Source organism: Colletotrichum godetiae (genome assembly GCF_030913485.1).
Source record: "Colletotrichum godetiae strain CBS 193.32 chromosome Unknown BDP55scaffold_6, whole genome shotgun sequence".
Classification (NCBI taxonomy): domain Eukaryota; kingdom Fungi; phylum Ascomycota; class Sordariomycetes; order Glomerellales; family Glomerellaceae; genus Colletotrichum; species Colletotrichum godetiae.
The window spans coordinates 446919-466265 of NW_026851254.1; the positions used below are offsets into that span (position 1 = coordinate 446919).

General features: G+C 54.4%; 8 protein-coding genes across 8 annotated transcripts; 3 read left to right on the plus strand and 5 right to left on the minus strand.

Annotated features, from left to right (window-relative positions):
• Nucleotides 1–18: 18 nt before the first annotated feature.
• Nucleotides 19–1695, minus strand: BDP55DRAFT_602819 (DNA repair exonuclease rad1; the record flags this gene model as incomplete). Its single annotated transcript, XM_060571066.1, has 5 exons — nt 1383–1695; nt 1273–1327; nt 1177–1216; nt 859–1001; nt 19–829 (listed from the first exon to the last, which is right to left on the minus strand). The coding sequence occupies exons 1-5, from the start codon at nt 1519–1521 to the stop codon at nt 19–21; spliced, it is 1188 nt and encodes a 395-aa protein (XP_060433931.1). The 5' UTR covers nt 1522–1695.
• A 236-nt stretch (nt 1696–1931) lies between these two features.
• On the plus strand, nt 1932–3289 carry BDP55DRAFT_690946 (histone acetyltransferase GCN5; the record flags this gene model as incomplete). The annotated part of the gene is made up of 3 exons (XM_060576920.1): nt 1932–1944; nt 2006–2127; nt 2243–3289. 3 exons carry the CDS (start codon nt 1932–1934, stop codon nt 3287–3289), a joined length of 1182 nt encoding a protein of 393 aa, XP_060433932.1.
• Nucleotides 3290–4414: 1125 nt separating this feature from the next.
• Nucleotides 4415–5434, minus strand: BDP55DRAFT_544310 (uncharacterized protein; the record flags this gene model as incomplete). The annotated part of the gene is made up of 1 exon (XM_060568470.1): nt 4415–5434. The coding sequence occupies one exon, from the start codon at nt 5432–5434 to the stop codon at nt 4415–4417; it is 1020 nt and encodes a 339-aa protein (XP_060433933.1).
• Nucleotides 5435–9798: 4364 nt separating this feature from the next.
• On the plus strand, nt 9799–10269 carry BDP55DRAFT_627936 (uncharacterized protein; the record flags this gene model as incomplete). Its single annotated transcript, XM_060571825.1, has 1 exon — nt 9799–10269. The coding sequence occupies one exon, from the start codon at nt 9799–9801 to the stop codon at nt 10267–10269; it is 471 nt and encodes a 156-aa protein (XP_060433934.1).
• A 189-nt stretch (nt 10270–10458) lies between these two features.
• Nucleotides 10459–13071, minus strand: BDP55DRAFT_544159 (YSIRK family gram-positive signal peptide; the record flags this gene model as incomplete). The annotated part of the gene is made up of 1 exon (XM_060568461.1): nt 10459–13071. The coding sequence occupies one exon, from the start codon at nt 13069–13071 to the stop codon at nt 10459–10461; it is 2613 nt and encodes an 870-aa protein (XP_060433935.1).
• A 706-nt stretch (nt 13072–13777) lies between these two features.
• On the minus strand, nt 13778–16162 carry BDP55DRAFT_544461 (Noc2p family protein; the record flags this gene model as incomplete). Its single annotated transcript, XM_060568484.1, has 1 exon — nt 13778–16162. One exon carries the CDS (start codon nt 16160–16162, stop codon nt 13778–13780), a length of 2385 nt encoding a protein of 794 aa, XP_060433936.1.
• Nucleotides 16163–16455: 293 nt separating this feature from the next.
• On the plus strand, nt 16456–17481 carry BDP55DRAFT_650025 (VPS28 protein). Its single transcript, XM_060573951.1, has 3 exons — nt 16456–16627; nt 16729–16965; nt 17038–17481. The coding sequence occupies exons 1-3, from the start codon at nt 16544–16546 to the stop codon at nt 17425–17427; spliced, it is 711 nt and encodes a 236-aa protein (XP_060433937.1). The 5' UTR covers nt 16456–16543; the 3' UTR covers nt 17428–17481.
• On the minus strand, nt 17482–19302 carry BDP55DRAFT_650027 (uncharacterized protein). Its single transcript, XM_060573952.1, has one exon. It carries the CDS (start codon nt 18938–18940, stop codon nt 17648–17650), a length of 1293 nt encoding a protein of 430 aa, XP_060433938.1. The 5' UTR covers nt 18941–19302; the 3' UTR covers nt 17482–17647.
• Between the last annotated feature and the right edge of the window lie 45 nt (nt 19303–19347).

A 19347-nucleotide genomic window follows, 5' to 3' on the forward strand; every position in this document is an offset into this window, starting at 1 on the left:
GCACCATGTTGCCTTGAATTACTCATCCTCATCCTGTCCTTCTTCATCCTCATCATCATCGTGCGTGATGAATGGCACAAAGCGGAAATCCAAAAAGCTGACTCCGCCGCCCTCTACCTCAACCATGAATTGCAAGCTCAGAACGCCCTGGGCGTCGCCGCGGAAGCTAATTTTGCTAGCGATTCTCATCGCCTCGCTCGAAGACTTGATCAGATCGAATTTGTAGGTCTGGGTCCATCGGTCCTGGATTGAAAAGGTCTCCAGTAGCTCGCGGCCTTTGGCGAAGTCCACGGTGGAAGACCCCAGGTCGCCAGCACCGGAAAGGGAAAGGTAAGGTTGGTTCTTCGAGGCTGATATGGTTAGGCGGCTGGGGCCGGTAGGTGCCAGCTCGGCCAAGGCGTCAAGAAGGTAGCGCGCCTGCATGATGATTTTGAAAGACAGATTCTCTCGGTCAAAGGGTATCTCCTCTGGGATTTCTGGTAGATAGGTTGTGAGGCTGGCGGTAGTTTTGACCCCGCTTTCCTCGATGATAATGTTGAATTGGCCGCCCTCTTCGGTATATACCAGGCTGCAAGTCCCGCCAATCCCCAGAGTTTGGTTACTAAACGCATCTGGTCGGTAGTTGCGGAGATTGCTGCGGTACGGGTCCTGCTCGGCCTTTTGCGTGCGTGTTGCAACGTCCACTGCGCCGAAAATTTGAAGCGTCTCGAGAAGTGCTGGGAGAGTAATTTGAAAGTTGGGCAAGGGTTCATCATCTGCAAGATTCAAAGCGTAGGACGTGAAGAGCTTCTTGTCGAGGAAGGCAGTACCTAGACGATGGTCAGTCATCCTGTCCACAATCAACATTTGTCGTCAAACTTGCCTTGCATGACCCTAGACAGATCCGCGGCGAACCTGATACCATCTTCCTGGAGCTGAACATGGACCTTGTTGGAGAAGCTGATGGTCCTCAGTAACTGATACAGCGGTCTCGTCGAGCTGGCCACAGCACGGAACAGCGGCTGCGGTACCGCACTGGGTTGGGGAAGAGCAGCCGCCATGACTTCTACTGGTGCTGCAGATCTGTATATGTGGAAGGTCACCCGATATGGAGAAATTGGTGGAATAGAAGTTCTTGGTTGTTTCTAAAGTACAAGGTCGCCGCCGACTCGAAAAGCTTCTTGGGGTATCTTAGACGTAGACTCCGACCGCGCAGAACATGTAAACCGTGCCGAATCTAGAATCATGATCAGTACAGGGTCCCAAATGGGGAATGGAGGCTGTCTGGCTTACGCAATTGCTGCTGAGGCAGGCACACCAAGCGTTGGGATGTTGATGAAGGACCGGTCTGTATTGAAAATTAGGCGATGAATTTCGAATGGAAGTCTTCGAGCGGAGCTTACTCAGAGCAAAGAAACCAGTGATAGCAACACCAATGAGGAGAAGAAGGAACGCAATGAAGAATTGGGAATCCTTGGCGACGGCGGGTTGGAACGGCGTGCTAGCAGCAGCTTGCCAGACCTCAAGCAACGAGGAGTCCATCTGCTGATCGAGGAGAAGACAATTGATTGTTTTGTTATGTCTGAGTCGTTTGCGTCGATGTCGGAGAAGGTGGTCCGGACCGTTGAACAAGGCTTGCACAGAATCGTGAATCTCCAGATGTATCCGGAAAGTGCTGTCAATGGGAGATCATGAAGCGCGGGTTGTAGCTTTCCCCAAACGTGTTCTGAGCTTCAAAGGGTCCCACCGTGAATTGTGGCCTGAGCCAGAAAGGGATTAGCTCCATCCCACTTTCCCCTTGTGCATCGACCCACTTGGCGCCATCCGGCAACGGAGAAACGGCAGAGCCTAGCGCGGCATGTCATCAACCGCCCAGGCACCACTTCGACATCATTCATCGACAAGGTTCATCGACATAGGTAGGCCTGCGAAGGCTCGCGATCGAGGTCAAGATGAAGGAAGAGAGTAAGTCGCATGGCCGTTGTGTATCATGTGTCTTTATACACGGACTAACATCGCGCCGCAGCCACGAAGCGCAAGGCTGAGGAGGAGCCGTCCTCCCCGACCGCGAATAAACGGGTCAAGCACAATGAGTCGGCCGAACCAGAAAAGAAGCCGGCGATGAAGCCCATCCCCTTCCCTGAAAAGGTGAGTCCTACTCCCCAAAGCTGCATCGCGATCATCGCGCAGTTGATGCTCGCTACGCGCTCTCCAAGCGCGTCCTCCACTCGGACCCGCTGAAGCTGACCACGACTTGCGACAGCCCGCCGTCATCGAAGAGCGCACCGGCGAGATCGAGTTCCGGGTAGTCAACAACGACAATGAGCGTGAATCCCTCATCATCCTCACCGGTCTAAAATGCATTTTCCAAAAGCAGCTCCCCAAGATGCCGAAAGACTACATCGCGCGACTCGTCTACGACCGGACCCACTTGTCCATCGCGATCGTCAAGAAGCCCCTCGAGGTTGTCGGTGGCATCACCTACCGGCCCTTCAAGGGCCGCCAGTTCGCCGAAATCGTCTTCTGCGCCATTAGTTCTGATCAGCAGGTTAAGGGATACGGCGCACATCTGATGTCCCATCTGAAGGACTACGTCAAGGCAACGAGCGACGTGATGCACTTCCTCACGTACGCTGATAATTACGCCATCGGATACTTCAAGAAACAAGGTTTCACCAAAGAGATCACGCTAGATAAGAGTGTATGGATGGGATACATCAAGGATTATGAGGGCGGTACGATTATGCAGTGTTCAATGCTGCCCCGCATCCGATATCTTGAAATGGGTCGCATGCTCTTGAAGCAAAAGGAGTGCGTCCAGGCCAAGATTCGCGCCTACTCGAAATCACACATTGTTCACGCTCCGCCAAAGGAATGGAAGTCCGGTGCAAAGCCAATTGACCCGCTCAGCATCAGCGCCATCCGGGCATCAGGCTGGTCCCCCGATATGGACGAGCTCGCCCGCCAGCCCCGCCACGGACCCAACTACAACCAGCTTCTCCACCTCCTTAACGACCTGCAGAACCACCAGTCCGCCTGGCCCTTCCTCGTGCCCGTCAACAAGGACGATGTGGCCGACTACTACGAAGTTATCAAGGAACCCATGGATCTTAGTACGATGGAGACCAAACTCGAAGCAGATCAGTACGCCACGCCAGAGGACTTTATCCGGGACGCCAAGCTCGTCTTTGACAACTGTCGCAAGTACAATAACGAATCTACGCCGTATGCGAAGAGCGCCAATAAGCTGGAGAAATACATGTGGCAACAGATCAAGGCCATCCCCGAATGGTCTCACCTCGAGCCGTAGAAGGGCTCGATGAAACCCGGGAAGGGCGATCCAAGGAAGGAAACGCCGCCGCAGGAAACTCCAAAGGTTACCGATACTCCTTCGGGGGGGTTGAGGCGGCGGTCGCATAGGGTGCGTCGTGTGTTATAGGCTTGGTTGGTCACGAAGTAAGTGCAACGAAAAGAAAACATCGGATTGGGTTGGGGTTTGAAGCTTTAAGGAGTTAGTTGGCGTTGGGTGGCGACTGTAATTTCTCTATTTGATAAGGTACTATCAGGTAGAGCTTTCAGGAAGATTACCAGCAGGGTGCTTCTTCTCGGGTCTGGTCGTGGCGTTTGGAGGAACGCCGCGAGGCTGTTATCAAGCCAACGACTGAATTGAGATATTTTACCAAAAGTCGCGCCTAAATTGCATTTGATTTGTCTTCACGGGCATGACACTTTTGTTGGCACGATACATTGCACAAATAGAAAGTTGCTCAGGGTTATCGCCAAAATTAGCACTTTTATAACTAAGGGCTCTTAGTTAGATACAGACGGCCTCGTTGGATGCGGGCCTCGAAATGCAGAGAGTTCTCGTTTTCTCGTAAGCTCTTGTGCTCGCTCATCCAATCCCTTGCAAGTCCCACAGAAACATAAGAGCAATCCTTCCAACGCCATATGGGGGAATAACCGAGTAATGTGTAGTAAAGCTGTCGCTCCAATAGAGCAATCCTCCCTTTGCCCAGAAACTCAAGAAACTCTAGTAAGAAAGTAGAATCAGACTGAGAAATCGCCTCTTCGACTAAAGATGCGGGTCGAGGTACTTGTAGAAATGGCGCGTCACACCCGTTGCTGAGAGTCGACACTACGGAAATCGCAGATCTTCCAAGGATGACAACGGGGCCCAATTCCACATTGTGCTCCAAGTGCCTGGGTCGGTGTATGGGTAACTCGGTGGCCAAGGTCCCACGAACTCAGCATGGTAGGCATCGAGATCGAGCTCGCCGGTCAGGGGATCTATGATCGGTCGGTCTATGGTCGGTGGGCGTCTGCTCGGCACCATGATTTCATGCACAGTTCGAGACAGCTCTTCCGCGCTAATCACATGCGTCCGGTCAATATATGTCTCAGGCCCACGAGAGGAAAGTTCAGGCGCCGAAACTTCCTAGGCGCCGGGTGCCTGTGCCGTCCTCTGCAAATTTGGGCTAGCTGCACTGTCGCCGACAGGGAGTCGCAGATCCGAATATGTACGTCTCCAGTTCGTGATTCCGCCAATGTGATGTTCGTCAGTGCCTCTTCGTTCGCGCGCCGCATTGCGACTTGAGATAGAGGGCAAGCGGGGAGGTGCTGCAGTCTCCTCGCCACTGCTGGCGTTCTGGTTCTCAAGAGTACGGCGGATAATGTCGTGAAGAAAGTCGGGTATGTCTTGCCACTGACCAGCACGGGCAGCGCTCAGCATGCGAGGAGGGAAGAGTGCTTGCGGCACAACTGCAACGGCTGCCGGATCAGCTCTCGATGGCGAGATGTCGTCGTTTGAGAGATATGGCAGCTCGCCACTCTCAATGACGTTCTTTAGCCACTGCTCCCATTCCTCGTCCAAGACGGTGGACATGTCTCCGGCCTCTCGTCGTGCTGCCCCCTCTCTCAATCGCTGATTCAGAGCAACACCGACGCTCTCAAGTTCCTCTTCACTCTCTTCGCCGTCCATGTCCTCGTCTCCAGGGTCAGTGGCATCGTCCATATCCACAGACCTTGATCGAGGGTTTCGAACCGGGGCCGCTGGACGGTCCTCTGGCTCAATCCAGTCAGGGAAGCCATCGCCCGCGGTGTCTCTGATTGAGATGCCTTGCTCCTTCTCATAGCGCTCCTTGGCCCATCTTGTGCCCTCCCACTTGGTCAGACCCGCAATCTCGTTGGGGGTCAGACGAAGATTGTCAAACGCTCGGAATAAGCGGCGGTGCCAGGTCCAACGACTCAGACGGATCCGATGGATAGGGTTGCAGTAATCCAAGCCCGGGTACTTGGCTTCTTGGGTGTCGAGATGGCCGTAGAAGGAGTGAACCTCTTGACGAACCTCCAGAATCAGGCTGCGCTGCAGGAGAGCATGGAAGTTCTGAGGATCGCTTGCGCGAGGCTTGGGGAACATGTGCTCGTAAACGAGCTGGTCAATGGGGCGGCCCTTCATTTTCGGTATCGGCCGAGAAGGGTGGAATCTGTAGCTGAGGTTTGGCGCAACAGGTGTGCAATCGGATGGGATCTTTGTAGCAGCCCGCAACCAGGAGGACAGACGTTGGAAACGCAGCCTCTGTGTCGTGCTGTTGGTCCGCTCACAAGTTGCCTACGTAAGGTGGGAACTGATAGCGGCCGTAGAAGAAGTCGAGGTGTCTTCGTCAAGCTGGCGGAGAGGAGTCGTCAAAATTTCGGTCGACCGATTTATTGAATCGTACGTCACGGCCAGGGAGAGAGGGGGGGTTCGGGAAGGAGCTAGGGGCCGATCTGTCGCTGTGTCGTCCGAAGAAGGGAGTTTGAAAGGTGAAGCGGTCTGCGCTTCAACGTAAGTTGTTGTCGTGTTCGTGTGGAGGGTAGAGGCTGATTTTTTCTTGTTCAATGAGGGGCAGTCGAAAAAGAGAGGAAACCGTGAGCATGGGAGAGTGTAAACGGGAAGAAGTCGGAAGTCAGCGGCAAGAGGCGGGTAGGGTGGGAGGGCGAGGCGAGGCGAGGGCGTGTTGCGTGAGCGTTGGTGAGTTGTGATGGGGAATCTAGGTGCAGGGTGTGGATATTTGATCGTGGGCCCTGTCGGGTGGGACGTGGACGTGGACGTGGGACGTGGACGTAGGACGGGGATTCGGGCGCGGGCTCCTTCAGAAGGAGGTACAAAGACGAAGTACGTAAGGCCCAGAGTAAGGTAGGTCGGTATACGTACAGAGTACGGAGTAGGTACCCCGACCTTAATTATTCAGTGAGATGGTGGTGCCCTTTCTCTGGATACATACTATGTAGAGTGAGTGAGTGCAGTGGCGACTGCGGTTGGAGTGTCCCAAGGAGAGAGAGAGGAAAAAAAAAAAAAAAAACCTGGACAGCTGGGATTGGGACTGGACGGGGAATGCCTTGACTGACAAAAATAACACAGGAGGCACCACCCATCATCTCCTTCCCATCCTTCAAGAAAAACAAGCGACCAGCACCTTCCATTTCTTGAGGGTTTCCATCTCTTGATATTACTGGACCGTGCTAAATATTTGGTGCCTGCTTCATATGCTACGCCTCATGGTTGGTAGCGTCCTTCCCACCGTGCGTGCGTGCCTACCGCAAGGCACCTTGCCGTATTCTCACGTACATAACCCGAAATGGTAGCTCAGAGAAGGAACTGTCTCCACGCACGTACCTTTTATGGCTGGCAGCTTCCTATGATGGACTTTTTTGAGATCACGTTACGGATACCCTCAGACATTCTGGAGGTTAAGTCTTGCAAGGTCCCCGTCCCAAATCATTAATGTCAATATGTCGGGCCAAATCGCGGACTTTGAGGTAAAAAAGAGAGCCCCGCACTTCTCTCTGTCGCTCCTGTGCCCGGTACTTGGACCCCTAAAGGTATCTTTCCTCCCGCCGCTTCCCTCGAGGTACCTCCACCCAACCACGGGTAAGCCAAGGTATATTTCCTTCTTCGGACTGAACATGCAGGAGCAAACTACACTCCCAGTGACTACTACAGTACAACAAAGGTCACTGATTCGCTCTACAGCTTCCAAGAGTCCATTGGTCGTGCAGGGCCTGGAACACGCGATCGTCAACCTCGATTCCGCCGTTGGGATGGTGGGTGCCTCGTTTTTTCGCAACCGGTCCTGCCTCTCCCCAAGTTTCACGCTGTCGCTTTCTCTACCGAAACTCGGTAATAAAGATGGTGGACTTTGGACTTGGGGAGTCAAAACAAGGCAAATCGGCCCCTCTACCGGTACCTCTCTGGGTCTGTCAAAAGTCAGCACCTGACGGACAGGGGCAACCCGAGTCATTTCCATCACACGCTTACGCTTGAGTGACAATCCTGGGCCTATGACATCCTCATTGAGCCAACTTTGTCGCTCAGCCCGGGAAACCGCAACATGACGGACCGAAATGGCGAACCCGGACATCACAGGTGCCTATGCTTTAGCGACCGACAAAGGTTGCTCCTCTGCTTCTCAAGGTAAGGTAGACTTCATCGCTTCCCCTCTCACAAAACCCTCGCCGCATCACAGCATCCTGCAAGGATTGAGGCCACCAAAAGGTCAGATTGAGACCTCGACTGAGACCTGCCGGACCTGACACAGGAGAAACCCGAGCCAACGGCGCGCTTCTTCGGTTGTCCTTCGCAAACACACACACTTCCATTCCGCGACGGCCAACGCACCTTGAACTTCCCATCAGCCTCCTTGTAATACCGCTTGCCCTATGGCCGCAAACCCCTCCGGCCATGGGCTCATCTGACCTCGACTGACCGCCTCAACTACACAACCCAACAGCCGCCTTACAAGCCCGTCCCCTACCGTCTCAGGAACAAGGGTCCTTTTCATCGCAGCCAATCACATTCTCAAAGCCTTCCATCCCTGCGGTCATCCCGCCCTTCCCTGCCTCCGCTTCATGCATTCAGGCCAAAATCTTCTCCTTCGCCCCGTCCACAGCCATCCGCAATCTCACTGGTTCCATTTCTCTTCAACAACCCCCAAGGCTTGGACCTCAATCTGCTCGGTGCAGCAGGAAAAAGCATAGCTGCCCTCCTAATCCTCAGCTCGATGGATCTCTGCATTATACTATCTCTGTCAAAAACCGTATCGTGGAGCGGGTCCCGTTCGGCTGCATGTCACTCCCGAAGGATGCATGACGCTACATCTCCGAACGGGTTGCCGCTTTTCGGCGGAGATTTTCGTCGCAAATAATTCTTTTCGGGTCCGTCTAAGCCTCATCAGCGAGAGTTGACTTTACACAATATCAGACCGATACAAGACCCAGAAGAATCCATCACTCAGCACCACCAGGGGCCCGTTAGTCTCAAGTGGCCTTGGTCCAAGCACAAACTTACAATCACTACACCCACAACGGTACTGCCGTGGCATTTGGCAGACCCCTTGGTTGTGGAATGCTTCCAATTCTGCCCCACACATGTTTTGTTGCGTAAGGTAACTTCATCGCAACTTTGAGCGGGGGAACAGCAGGCGACCCTAGAGGGCAGAGCCCAATGGAATGGCTAGTAGACCTCGTGATTGCCAATGTGCCGGCCTCTCCATCTTGACTTCGTCGGCCGCGAACCGTAAGCTCTTCAATGCAAGTTTTGCCTCAGACGTGACAGGGCTTACCCGTTTGAACATGGCACGTTGTGCCTGTGTAAGGTAATCATGGATGTGGCTGGCTGACTAGTCAACTTAACTCAGCCTTATGTAGCAAAGGCAATATCACTCGAAGATAACCTCTGCCTCCTACTGGGTCAAGAGACTAAATCAAGTTGGATATGTTCAATGGGCCATAACATCATGCGGACTGCTAAGCACCGAATTCCCAGATTGATGATGATTGTCATGCTCGTGAACATATACACGCCAAGACGATGAAGGAAAGATATTGACATGCTGTCATTCATGACATGATCAATCAAGTAGGTTGGATTGCCTGATATTTTGAGTAACTAAGCATAACCCAATCAATTTTACGGCCGATGCAGTTCAGACATACACATCCATGAAATCTAATGAATAAGAGGGGACTGAGGGCTAGACAGCTTTCTCAACTGGCTTGCGTTTCACTTCTCTCGAAGTATGAACGGCGTATCTACGTTTGCTGCCTGGGATGAAAATGTAATCTGCCAGTAAGGCATCAACATGTGACAGATCTAGGTTTTATGCAGGCTAGATGGGTTCTTGCCATCGTATCTGCTTCGAGATGACTTGACAAACGATGCGGAAAATCAGCGATTCCAGCCCGTAACGTGTCTTCGTGATCGAGGCCGTTTAGCTAGCGACGATCATATAAACCTATCAAAGGACAGAACTTGAGGCGGGCCTAGGAGCTCAAGGTACCGAGCCGGCCGCTGTTGGAAATGGCTGGACCTTTGAATTCCATACCTAGTTCTGACAACAATCCTATGTGGTACTGACACATTCAAGAGAACAATAGAATCATGTTCAATAGTTATCTGATATGAAATCAAGACAGTTCCGATAGGAGGCAGAGAACCATAATGGTTTATAGGAGCTGGGAATGAAAGAGGAGGTGGACAGTGATGAGGGAAGAGTGAACAGCGACACCTTCGACCTCAACAAAATTCCCTACTCAGTGCTCTTCCAATAGGCGCAGGCTGCACTATACGCGATGGAGTCTTCAGGCTTCGCTATGATCTTGAGGGTTTGACGCGATTGCTTTATTCATCAGAATAGATAGGATACTAAATCTAGAATGATGCTTGAGATCACAGAGATTGGACCGCTCTCTCTCTCTCTCTTTAGGACTCTCAAGAGGCTATATATAGCGAAGGACCGCTCCCTCAACACTTTTCCCAGCCAAGGCAGGCCCAAACTCATTATGTCTTCTGCATCTGCAGAGCAAGACTCGCAAGAGATAACAAGAAGTAGCTGCCTTATAGACTCCCGCAGTTTTGCTGCTGATCTCATTCACATCGAAAGCGACGCGTCACCAATGCTGGCCGAAGAGTATCGCCCATCTTCTCTGGATGCTTCATTTCAGAATACAAAGGCTACGACGACCCGGAACGAACCGTTCCTACCTAAAATGTGCCGCAGAAGGGGGGGGGGAGATGATGATACTGCAGGTCATCTTGAGCCATCCAACAGGGATCAACGACCGGGCTGGGAGTTCAAGCCGCACTTATTTGCCGATGACCTCAACGAGCTGGAGGCTGCTGAAGAGGAGGAGGCATCATCCCGTGCGCGGAGGGTGGATTTGAATAGTCAATACTCGGTACGCGTGAGAGGGACTCTTCAGAGCGAGCCGTCTTCAGTGACTTCCATTTACAAATCTGGCCAGGTAGGATAACCGCTCTGGCAAAACTCTGTAGATGCGTATGGAATATGAATACCCAAAGGCAGTGGAATTCCCGTCGAAGTACTTACATTTAGATTACTAGTGTGTGAATTCGAAAAGTCTTGGCTTAAGAGTACTGTATTCCTAGTAAACGGCCAATTTAGCGCATTGTCTCTGTACTACATCTGGTCTAATCGGCTCTCAGAGCTCCGAGTAACTCGTCATGTCTTCATTGTCAACCAACTGGATTCCCTTGAAGCTTTCATCGTCGCTATCGTCCTCCTCTTCCTGGACAGGAACGGGAAAGGTCTTAGGTCGAATCGGCAGTTCCGGACGATGGTGCGAGTCTATAGCACCATCACTCTGGAATGAGTGGATAGCAGAAGGCCTGGGAGGATGTTCCGGCTCCTTGGTAGGCTGACTGGCATCCTTGCCGGCAGTAGTAGAGGCTGCGTTTTTGTTCTTTGCTCCCAGGACGCTGAGATTCAGAGGATCAGCAGGCTGAGAGCTTCGCGACTCTTGTTTCTCAGGAGGTGGAGATCCCAGACTACAGAGCTCCTCGTGGTGAGGCGAGCGCGGTTCCTGCTTCGCCTGCCCAAGACTTGCCAAGTTTAAGGGGTCACCACCACCACCTCCCAAAGGATCGAAAGATCCAGAAACAGCTGCGCCACCAGATCTAGAGACCTTGTTCCGGTTCAGATTCTTCTTCTTCTTCTGTTCAGGCGGGTCGGGATGCAACGGGTGACGCAGCTCGTTCGGGAACCTCGCAGTCTGCTTGGATCTGATCGGCTGGGGCTCCGACTCAGGATCAGGCTGGGCCTCAAGCTGGATAAGCTCGCCCATTTGCGAACCCGCCTCCTCATCCGTGATCTTGATATCGAGGTCTTCGTCCTTTTCTATGACGCCCTCGCCGCCCTTGACATTCGGGAAGCCGCATCGTGTCAGAATCTTGGCGATCAAGCTCGGGTAGCGGAGGTGCCCGCTGACTTCTGCACTGAGATTCAGGTTCTCAACTCTGTCAATGTTCTTGACTTCCTGAAGGCCTGCGATGCCTAGCTGGAGGGAGGTAGTGCGGTACAGGAACCCGAGAATGTAGTCCGTCTCCGAGTATACGTTGACGATGCGACCCGAGACCACGGACCGCAGGACCTGCCAGTGTTCCCGGTTGGACGGCACAGGGGCACCGATGAGCACCACGGTATCGACAAGCCCGAAGGCCTGACGCTCGGCAAGTGATCGAAGACACGAGTAGATGACGCGGGCACCGAGTGAATATCCGACCAGCGTTACGGGTCTTTCTCCCTGGACCTTGGCGATGAGAGCGTCAGCAAGCACACGACCAGCCTTGTCTGAACGGTTGCGGGCCAGGTTGAAGGGGTTGTCAATCTTGGAAGCGGCACTGATGAGATAGGCAGGCCACAGAGCGGCCCAGAGGGAAGCCAAGACGGTACGCTTGAGGATCTCAATCTTGACATAGTTCCAAGCGTACGACGAGACAAGACCCTCGAGCTCGGCGCCGAGGGCGAGGAGCGACTTCATCTCGTAGCGCAAGGCAAAGACCTCAGACTCGTCGCCCAAGCTGCGCCAGGGCTTCGTCACGTCGCCTTCGTCATTGAGCCAGCCATTGATGCCAATCGTCACGCGCAGGCGGGCATTCTGCTTCCCATCGGGGTCAGCGCGTTTATAGTCCTGGCCCCATTCATCCTTCAGCGGGAGGAAACGGAAATCCTCAACCTCCTTGGCGTAGGTGTCCATCATCTCGCCCGTCATCTTGGCCCCGAAGGCACCGAACAGAGTCCCGACCAGGGCACCGTTCATCCAAAAGATTCCGAGAAAGCTCGCGACACCTCCGAGTCCGACGCTTCCCATGATGCCACCGATTGCGCCGGCGACCACCGGGGCCGCGAGACCACCCGTGATACCGATGACTGCGGCGCCCGCCACGGAAGCCAGACCAACCTTCCAGAAGCGGCTCTTCTGGTTCTCCTGTCGTCGCTTTGCGGCCTCGGCCTCGGCGGACATGCTGGCCTTTTGACCCTCGGAAGAAGTCGCGGATTCAACCAGGGACTTTGCGATTTCCGTCTCCTCAGCGATGAGGGCTGAGAGCGGCAGCCCGAACGCAGACGTGAGGTAAAGGGCCAAGACTCTAGAGTGTGCTGAGTAGAAACCAGTAGACAAGACAAGGACCAGGAGGCAGCTCAGCACCTCTTTCCTATCATTCACCGAAATCGTAGTAAACCGGCTCGGGATGGGGTGGTAATGCTCCTGGAGTGCAGCAACCTCCTCATCGACCTTGTTCGCCGCCGGCACCGAAGAAGCCTGTGATGCATCTCCAAAGTTGATCAAATCCTCACCGACGCCGGGAGACTCGGCTTGCAGCTTCTCTTGCTCGTCCAAACGCTTCTTCCTGGCCTCGAGGATCTTATCATCGTCCCTAACCGAGACAATTTCCTTGACCTTTTCCAGAACCCCTTTCCGCCACTCGTCAAAGTGCTTCAGCGCTGCCCTCCTCAGAGCCCGCAGCTGGGCGCTGTGCACACCAGAACCGCCGTGGTCCGGGTGACTAGGGCTGCTGCTGCGTCCGCCGCTGCTGCCGCTTTGGCTGGCATCCGGGACGAAGAGCGGGGCGTTTCTATCCGGAAGTGACGGTGAGGCCGGATTGCCGCCCGAGTCAGCTGTTTGGTCGCCGTCTTTGAGCTCGAGCTGCGAGCGCATGTAGCCCGTGATGTCGAAGAGGAGGGTGTAGAACGCTTTGCGGCGGGCCGGGTTGAGCACCACCACGAGCTGGCGGGGGTCTGCGGCCAGGGGAGCCATGATTGCGGAATGGCTCACCGCATCCAATGAGAGACTTGTGAATGCGGGTGACTGGACTAGAGAGATGGTCTGGGGTCAAATCACAATTTGAAGAGAAATATTGAGTCGGGTTGAGATGCGGAAAAGATGTAAAGCCAAGGACACGTATGGAGAGATGTGGGTAGTTGAAGTTACTCGAGGTGAGTTGAGAGTGATTTAGGTGTTGATCTGAAGTTAGGCAGACGTTTGTCGAAAAGACCAACAGTGACTTTCAGCTGCCTGTGCCGCCGCACAGAGATTCCCTACAGACAATGCATCCTCCCGAAGTTTAGGTGTTGATGTAAGCCCCCAATCCTTCCCCAGCAAAGGGCGGTCTCAGTGTTCGGTCCGTGCTAATTTTCCAGTCTCCATCCTTGCATCATCCATGTGTAAATGTCCCGGGGTGTATATTTCGTCTGCAAGCGGGCTGCTTTATAGCAGAGAATCCTCTTCCCACCTGACCCAACGATGGTCAAGTATCTGAGACATGATCGTGACGACGGTCAGCAGGCGGACACAGTTTTCGATGTAAGAGACGCAAAGTGGTGCAGTGAAGACGCTAGATTTGAGGGCTACAAACCTCCAGGATTATTTGCAAATGCCTCCATGATATAACCTAACACCAGCGTATCTGGATTACGCCGTAAAAACACTTTTGTATCTCAAATCTTCCTCGATAGCCGCATCTCTACTCATCGTCCTCCATATCGTCGTCTTCCTCTTCCTCCTCCTCATCCTCATCAACCTCGTCGTCGTCCTCAGCCTCGTCGTCCATCAACTCGTCGGCATATTCCTCCTCAGAGTCGTCGTCCGCGGCGTTCTCCGCGAGCGCATCCTTCTCCTCCTCCTTGCGCTTCTTCTCATCCTCTTTCCTCGCGTCCTCGAGCGCCTTGGCCTTCTGCTCTCTAATCTTGCGCTGCACGACAACATACGCGCCGAGCGGCGTCTTCTCCCAATCGAAATCGCGTAGGAAGGCGTCCACCTGCGCGCGATCCTTGGGCGCGAACTCCACCTTGGCACGCTTCTCCTCGATAAACTTGGCGTTGGTCTCTAGCTTCTGTACCAGAAGCACGATCTGAGAGATGACCTTGTTGTTCTTGTTACCGGTCTTGATCTTGCGCGCTCCCTTGAGCCAGCGCTTCAGCTGAATGAGTACCGGCAGGGTGAACTCGGGGAAGGCAATGTTCTTGCACCAGATGGTGAAGTACTCGCTGAAGAGCTCGACAACCTGCTCGGCGACGCCGTCCTGGTAGACGCGGGTGCGGAGATACGACTTGGGCGCCTTGTAGGCAACGTGGAAGTCGAGGGGCTTGATGGACGAGGCCTTCGGGAACCGTCTCATGTCGGCGGACTCAAGAACCTCAATCAGAGCTGAAGCGAGGGGGATGTAGGTGTTGGTTGCGCGAGAGAGACGGAGGATGGAACGGATCAAGTGGAAACGCAGGGGGAAGAACGTCGGGGAAGGGATGAGGCGCATAGCTCCCAGAGTAACTTGCACAAGGGGGTAGATCAGAAGCTTGAGCTGACCCTCCTTGCCAGTCTCCGCCTCCTTGAGGGGGCTGCAGTGCTCCGAAAGCACACATGACCAGAAGTCGAGTGAGTGGGTGTATTGCCAGTTGTAGATGATCTTGTGGGCGTCCTTCTCCTTCTTGACAATGCTATTTCTGAGGTGGATGGCGAGTTGGCGGATAAAGGTGAAGGCCGTCGTGTAGCCGACGTTTTGGTCGATGCCCCAAAGCTCGGCAGCAGAGTTCTTCAACAGGTTGATGCCCTGGATGGTGTTGGCGTTTGTTGTCCTGCAACCGGAGACGAGTCCCTGGTACACCGTCTTGAGCACGGTCTCGCGAAGGCCCTTGTCGCCGATGACAACCAGTTTCCGCAGGACAAGGAAAGAGGTGATCTTTGTTGTTTCTGAGCTGGCCGGTCTGGCCCAGTAGTTGACAACAGTCTTGATAAGAGCCTTGAGAAGCTTGCGGAAGGACATGAGGTAGGGAACGAGGGGCTCTAATGAGCCGATGGTAAGCTTAAGAGTAGCATCGTCGGACAATGTGCCGAGAAGATGGATGATGGACGCAGTGAAGGTCTTGATCATGATGGACAGGGTGTGGAACTTTTTCGAGTCGGTAGGCACGTAGATCTTGCCAGACGCAGACTCCTTGATGGGCAAGTGGTGCGAAATGATCTCGGGTATTTGCTTCAAGGCAACGATCAAGATGTCGTGGAAGACCTCAGGACTGGAGATGGTGTATCTCTGCGGGGTCGAGTCGTCGGCGTCGTCCTCATTGAGATGTGCGGCGCAACGGAAAGCCAGGACAACCTGACGGGCAGCACGCAAGCTCTGCTTCTCCGCGAGAAGCTTCTTCCACTTGCCCACCATCTCGCGCGTGAGCTCATTGTCCGCGGCAACCACCTCCTCGACCTCGGCCTTCTTGGAAGCCTTCTTGCGCTTCTTCTTCGGTTGTTCCTCCTCTTCCTCTTCGTCGGACTGGTCGCTGCCGGCGCTGAGCTCGTCCACTTCAGCGAGGTCGGCATTCTCGTCAAAGTCGAGAGCTTCTGGGTCGTTGTCCTTGAGGAACTTGTAGAATTCGGGGTCGTTTTGAGCGAGCTTGTCCATGGCCTCCTTGGTCATGCCGAGGTTCTCGTCGTCGTCCTCGTCACCCTCGCCGTCTTCGCTATCGCTTCCAATGGGCTCCTCCTCGACGGAGAATTCCGACTCGCTGCCCTCTTCAGAGTCCTCTTCCTCAGCCTTCTTGGCGGGCAAGTCGCGCTTCCGCTTGCCGAGCTTCTTTGTCGCATTCTTGTCGATGATATCCTCGAAGCCGCCCTGGAAAAAGTCGTCCACACTCATGGCGCTGACCTTGGTATCCTTCTTGTGGCCATTGGCCTTCGCCTTGGCGGCGGCCTCGTCATTCTTGAAGAATTCGGAATCCTTGGTCTTCTTGGTCGCCTTCTTTGCCTTGACCTGGTGGCGCTGCTTGATCTTTGCCGTCTCCTTCCTCTTGTCCAAAACGCCCTTCAGCTTGGTCTTTTCAAACTTCTTGGTCGCCTTGAGGTTCTTCTTCTGGGAACCCATGATGAAGTATGGAGCCGGGGGGGGATTCGGTCCTATGTTGGGGGGGTAAAAAGAGAAGTTTTGGCTGCAGGGACTCTGGGAAGTGGACGCGGGAACTTCGAGACTTTCTCAATGGCAGCAATTGCACGGCGCCCGTCCAAATTTTTTCTGAACGCTTATCTTATCAGAGAAGCACGCTAAGCCACCTTTGGTGCTGGTCCTCGAAGGTTGCCCCACGTTGTACCTTCGGCGTGGGAACCTCAACACCCATGTCTTACGTCCTTGGCTGTGGCTCTGCTACACACCCGTCTGCACCAGCATTTACTTCCTGGAAGCTCGACGACAGCTCAAAAGCTATCTGACGACCATGAAGTCGACCGCGATCCAAACACAGCTGCAAAGATGATGCCCCGGCAACCCTATGCGCCGACACCGCATAGCTACATCCCGAATACCACATTATCGGCAACCATAAATCTCGATGAGGTAAGTCGATTCGAATGTTCAATCACCGTCACCCATCCCCTCCAACAACTGCCCCGCCCCCGCAGGCAACATCTAGCTAACATGACGATGCGTCACAACAGGAGGTGAAGCTAGCCGACACCCGCGCCGAGCGCGACCTGCAAGACTCGCTCGCCGAGATCTTCAGCATCATCGTAACCCTCGACGAGCTCGAGAAGGCTTTCCTGAAAGATGCGATTCCCGAGGCCGACTACACCGAGATCTGCGAGCGCTCCCTGAAGCAATACAAGTCCATTTTGGCAGACGAAACAGTAGCAAAGGCCTTTAGGGGCCTGGAGGAGTTCAAGGCGGAATGGGATGTTCGTATATCCTTTCTCTCTACTAGCCACCATCGTACACCTTACTGACCATGTCGCCTACCCAAACAACAGCTCGAAGTCCCCCGCGCAACAGAGCGCATCCGCGTCGGCATGCCCTCGACGACCGTGACAGCCTCATCAAGCGCCGCTCCGGCTCCCGCAGCCGCCGGTAACACGAGTGGTACTCTCATCCTGGAAGCGACGCAGGAGTTCATCACCTTCCTCGACGCCGTCAAGCTGGGCCTGCTCTCCAAGGACCAGCTACACCCCTTACTATCCGACGTCATCCAGTCCGTCAACAAGGTCACGGACCGCGACTTTGACAACAGGGGCAAGATTGTGCAGTGGCTTATCACGCTGAACCAGATGAAGGCCACTGACGAGCTGAGCGAGCAGCAGGCCCGCGAGCTTGAGATGGACATCCAGCAGGCTTACCAGGGGTTCAAGAGCACTCTCACGTAAAATAAAAGGGGAAACCCATGAAGAACGAAAGGAGGGAAAGATGTGTTGAGAGGAATTTTCTGTTCTTCCTTGTAGATAGATACCAATGCAGAGCAAATCCCACCAGCCCCTAGTTTTTTACCAGCCATTTTTTGTTATCCCTTTTGCCCGTGAACAACGCATGTCATATCTCGTGAAGAACGCCAGGTTAATTAACCATCCCATGCCATTCATCATCGCCCTAGACCAAAAACGTCCAGAAGCTGGGATACACAAACTCATTCTCAAATATCCTCCTCACCTGCTCCAGGACAAATCTCTCCACCTTGCCCACGTTCTTCAAGCTCTGCTTCCCTCCATCCCGCAGACCAATCTCGCTCTCAACCTGTATCTCCTGCAATAACCCACCAAACCTCTTACCAGGCTCGCTAGGGCCCGCATCATCCGCGCCCACGGCCGTGACCGCGTCCTCGGGGCTCAAGAAGCAAAACTGCACCCTCTTGCGGATATGCGCCATCACGCCCACGCCGTCAAACGTAAGGCCCGTGACGCTCAGCTGCACGGGGATCCCCACGAAGCTTGGCATCGGGTAGTCGAGCAAAATCTCCGCCGTCAACCGAAGCCTCACGTCGCCGGCGTACCGTATGCGGAACACGGCCTGCAGGTCCTCGGGCCTCGGCTCCCGGAACCGCGGCGCGTTGCCGTTGTGATTGTTGTTGCCGTCGCCGTCGCCCTCTTCCTCTCCGGGGAGAACCTCCTCGTCCTCCTCCTGGATCGCTGAACCCGCGAGGTGCGTGTCGCGCGTCGGCGGCCTCGACGCCCCCGCCGATGTGGGCGCCAGCGTCGACACGCTCGACTTCTCCCTCAGCTGCGCCAGCGCCGGGTTGAAGTCGCTCACGGAGATGGAGCTCTGCGAGGGGTTCCGGCTGTGACTTGGCGAGAAGCCATTCGCCGGCGGCGAGCCGACGGGGGATAGCACGGCTGAGGTGTCTAGCCTGTTGCCCATGTGCGCACCCGCCACCGCGGCGAGGGGCGTCTGCGTGCCCGACCACCCAGTCCCGAGATGCGACTGGAAATAATGCAGATTCGACGTCCCACCAAGAATCCCCGGCGTCGAAACACCCAGAAACGGACTAGGAAAATCCCCCGACTGGCCCCGGAGCGCATGCGTGCTCAGTCGCGGCGGCATCGACGCCTCCTCCCTCTGCCTCCTCCTCTCGCCGGCGCTCAGCTGGCTCCGGGGCCCATGCTGCTGCTGCTGTGCCTGCTCCTCGAGGATAGCCTGCTCCTCTTCCTCGTCGTCCTCAATGTCGGAGTTCTCCTCGTAGAATTCCGGCAAGGGATCGGTGATGTCTTTGAGCTCTAATTCGGGTGCGATGGTGCCGAATTCAAAGTCGTGTACTTTGACAGACTTGATGAAGCGAGGCAGAGGCACGGCCTGGAATTTGGTGTGAATGAAGTCGCGGATGCGGAGGGCCAGGGCCTCTCCGTCGGGGCCCGTCGTGAGCGTTTCCCAGTTGAGGTCTATTGACATTAGAGCTGTTGTTTTGTGTGAGAGGAGGAAAGAGAAATGAGGGCCGAGTTGTTGAACAATTGAGGTAGTGGACTAAGATACCTTAAGGTAAGGTAGGCAGTGTGCACACAGGGTCGACGATGGATACCTCACCCTTAGGTTGTTCAGGTTGCCCCGTGCTGCGACTCAGTGGCTTCCAGGTAACGCTAGGCGAGGTGGGAACGGCAGCATGTGGCGCTAAATTGGCATTTCAGTGGACCGAGTTGCCCGTTTCCACAGGTTGAGCTCACGGACAGCACAAGGTACTTATGGCCTCGCCATTACCTTCCACCATACCTGCTCGATCATTACGGAGGGCTTCATTCATCGTTTATATGTCATTGGAGGGTATCTGAATTGTGAAGGCCGTGATTCATCAACGCCGTAAT

Excerpts from the sequence above, each read along its gene's own strand:
- BDP55DRAFT_650027 (XM_060573952.1), bottom strand. The coding sequence starts at position 18,940 with ATGTCAATAGACCTCAACTGGGAAACGCTCACGACGGGCCCCGACGGA.
- BDP55DRAFT_650025 (XM_060573951.1), top strand. The coding sequence starts at position 16,544 with ATGATGCCCCGGCAACCCTATGCGCCGACACCGCATAGCTACATCCCG. Across the intron at positions 16,628-16,728 it reads CAACCATAAATCTCGATGAG|GAGGTGAAGCTAGCCGACAC; the intron begins GTAAGTCGATTC and ends GCGTCACAACAG. Across the intron at positions 16,966-17,037 it reads AGTTCAAGGCGGAATGGGAT|CTCGAAGTCCCCCGCGCAAC; the intron begins GTTCGTATATCC and ends CCCAAACAACAG.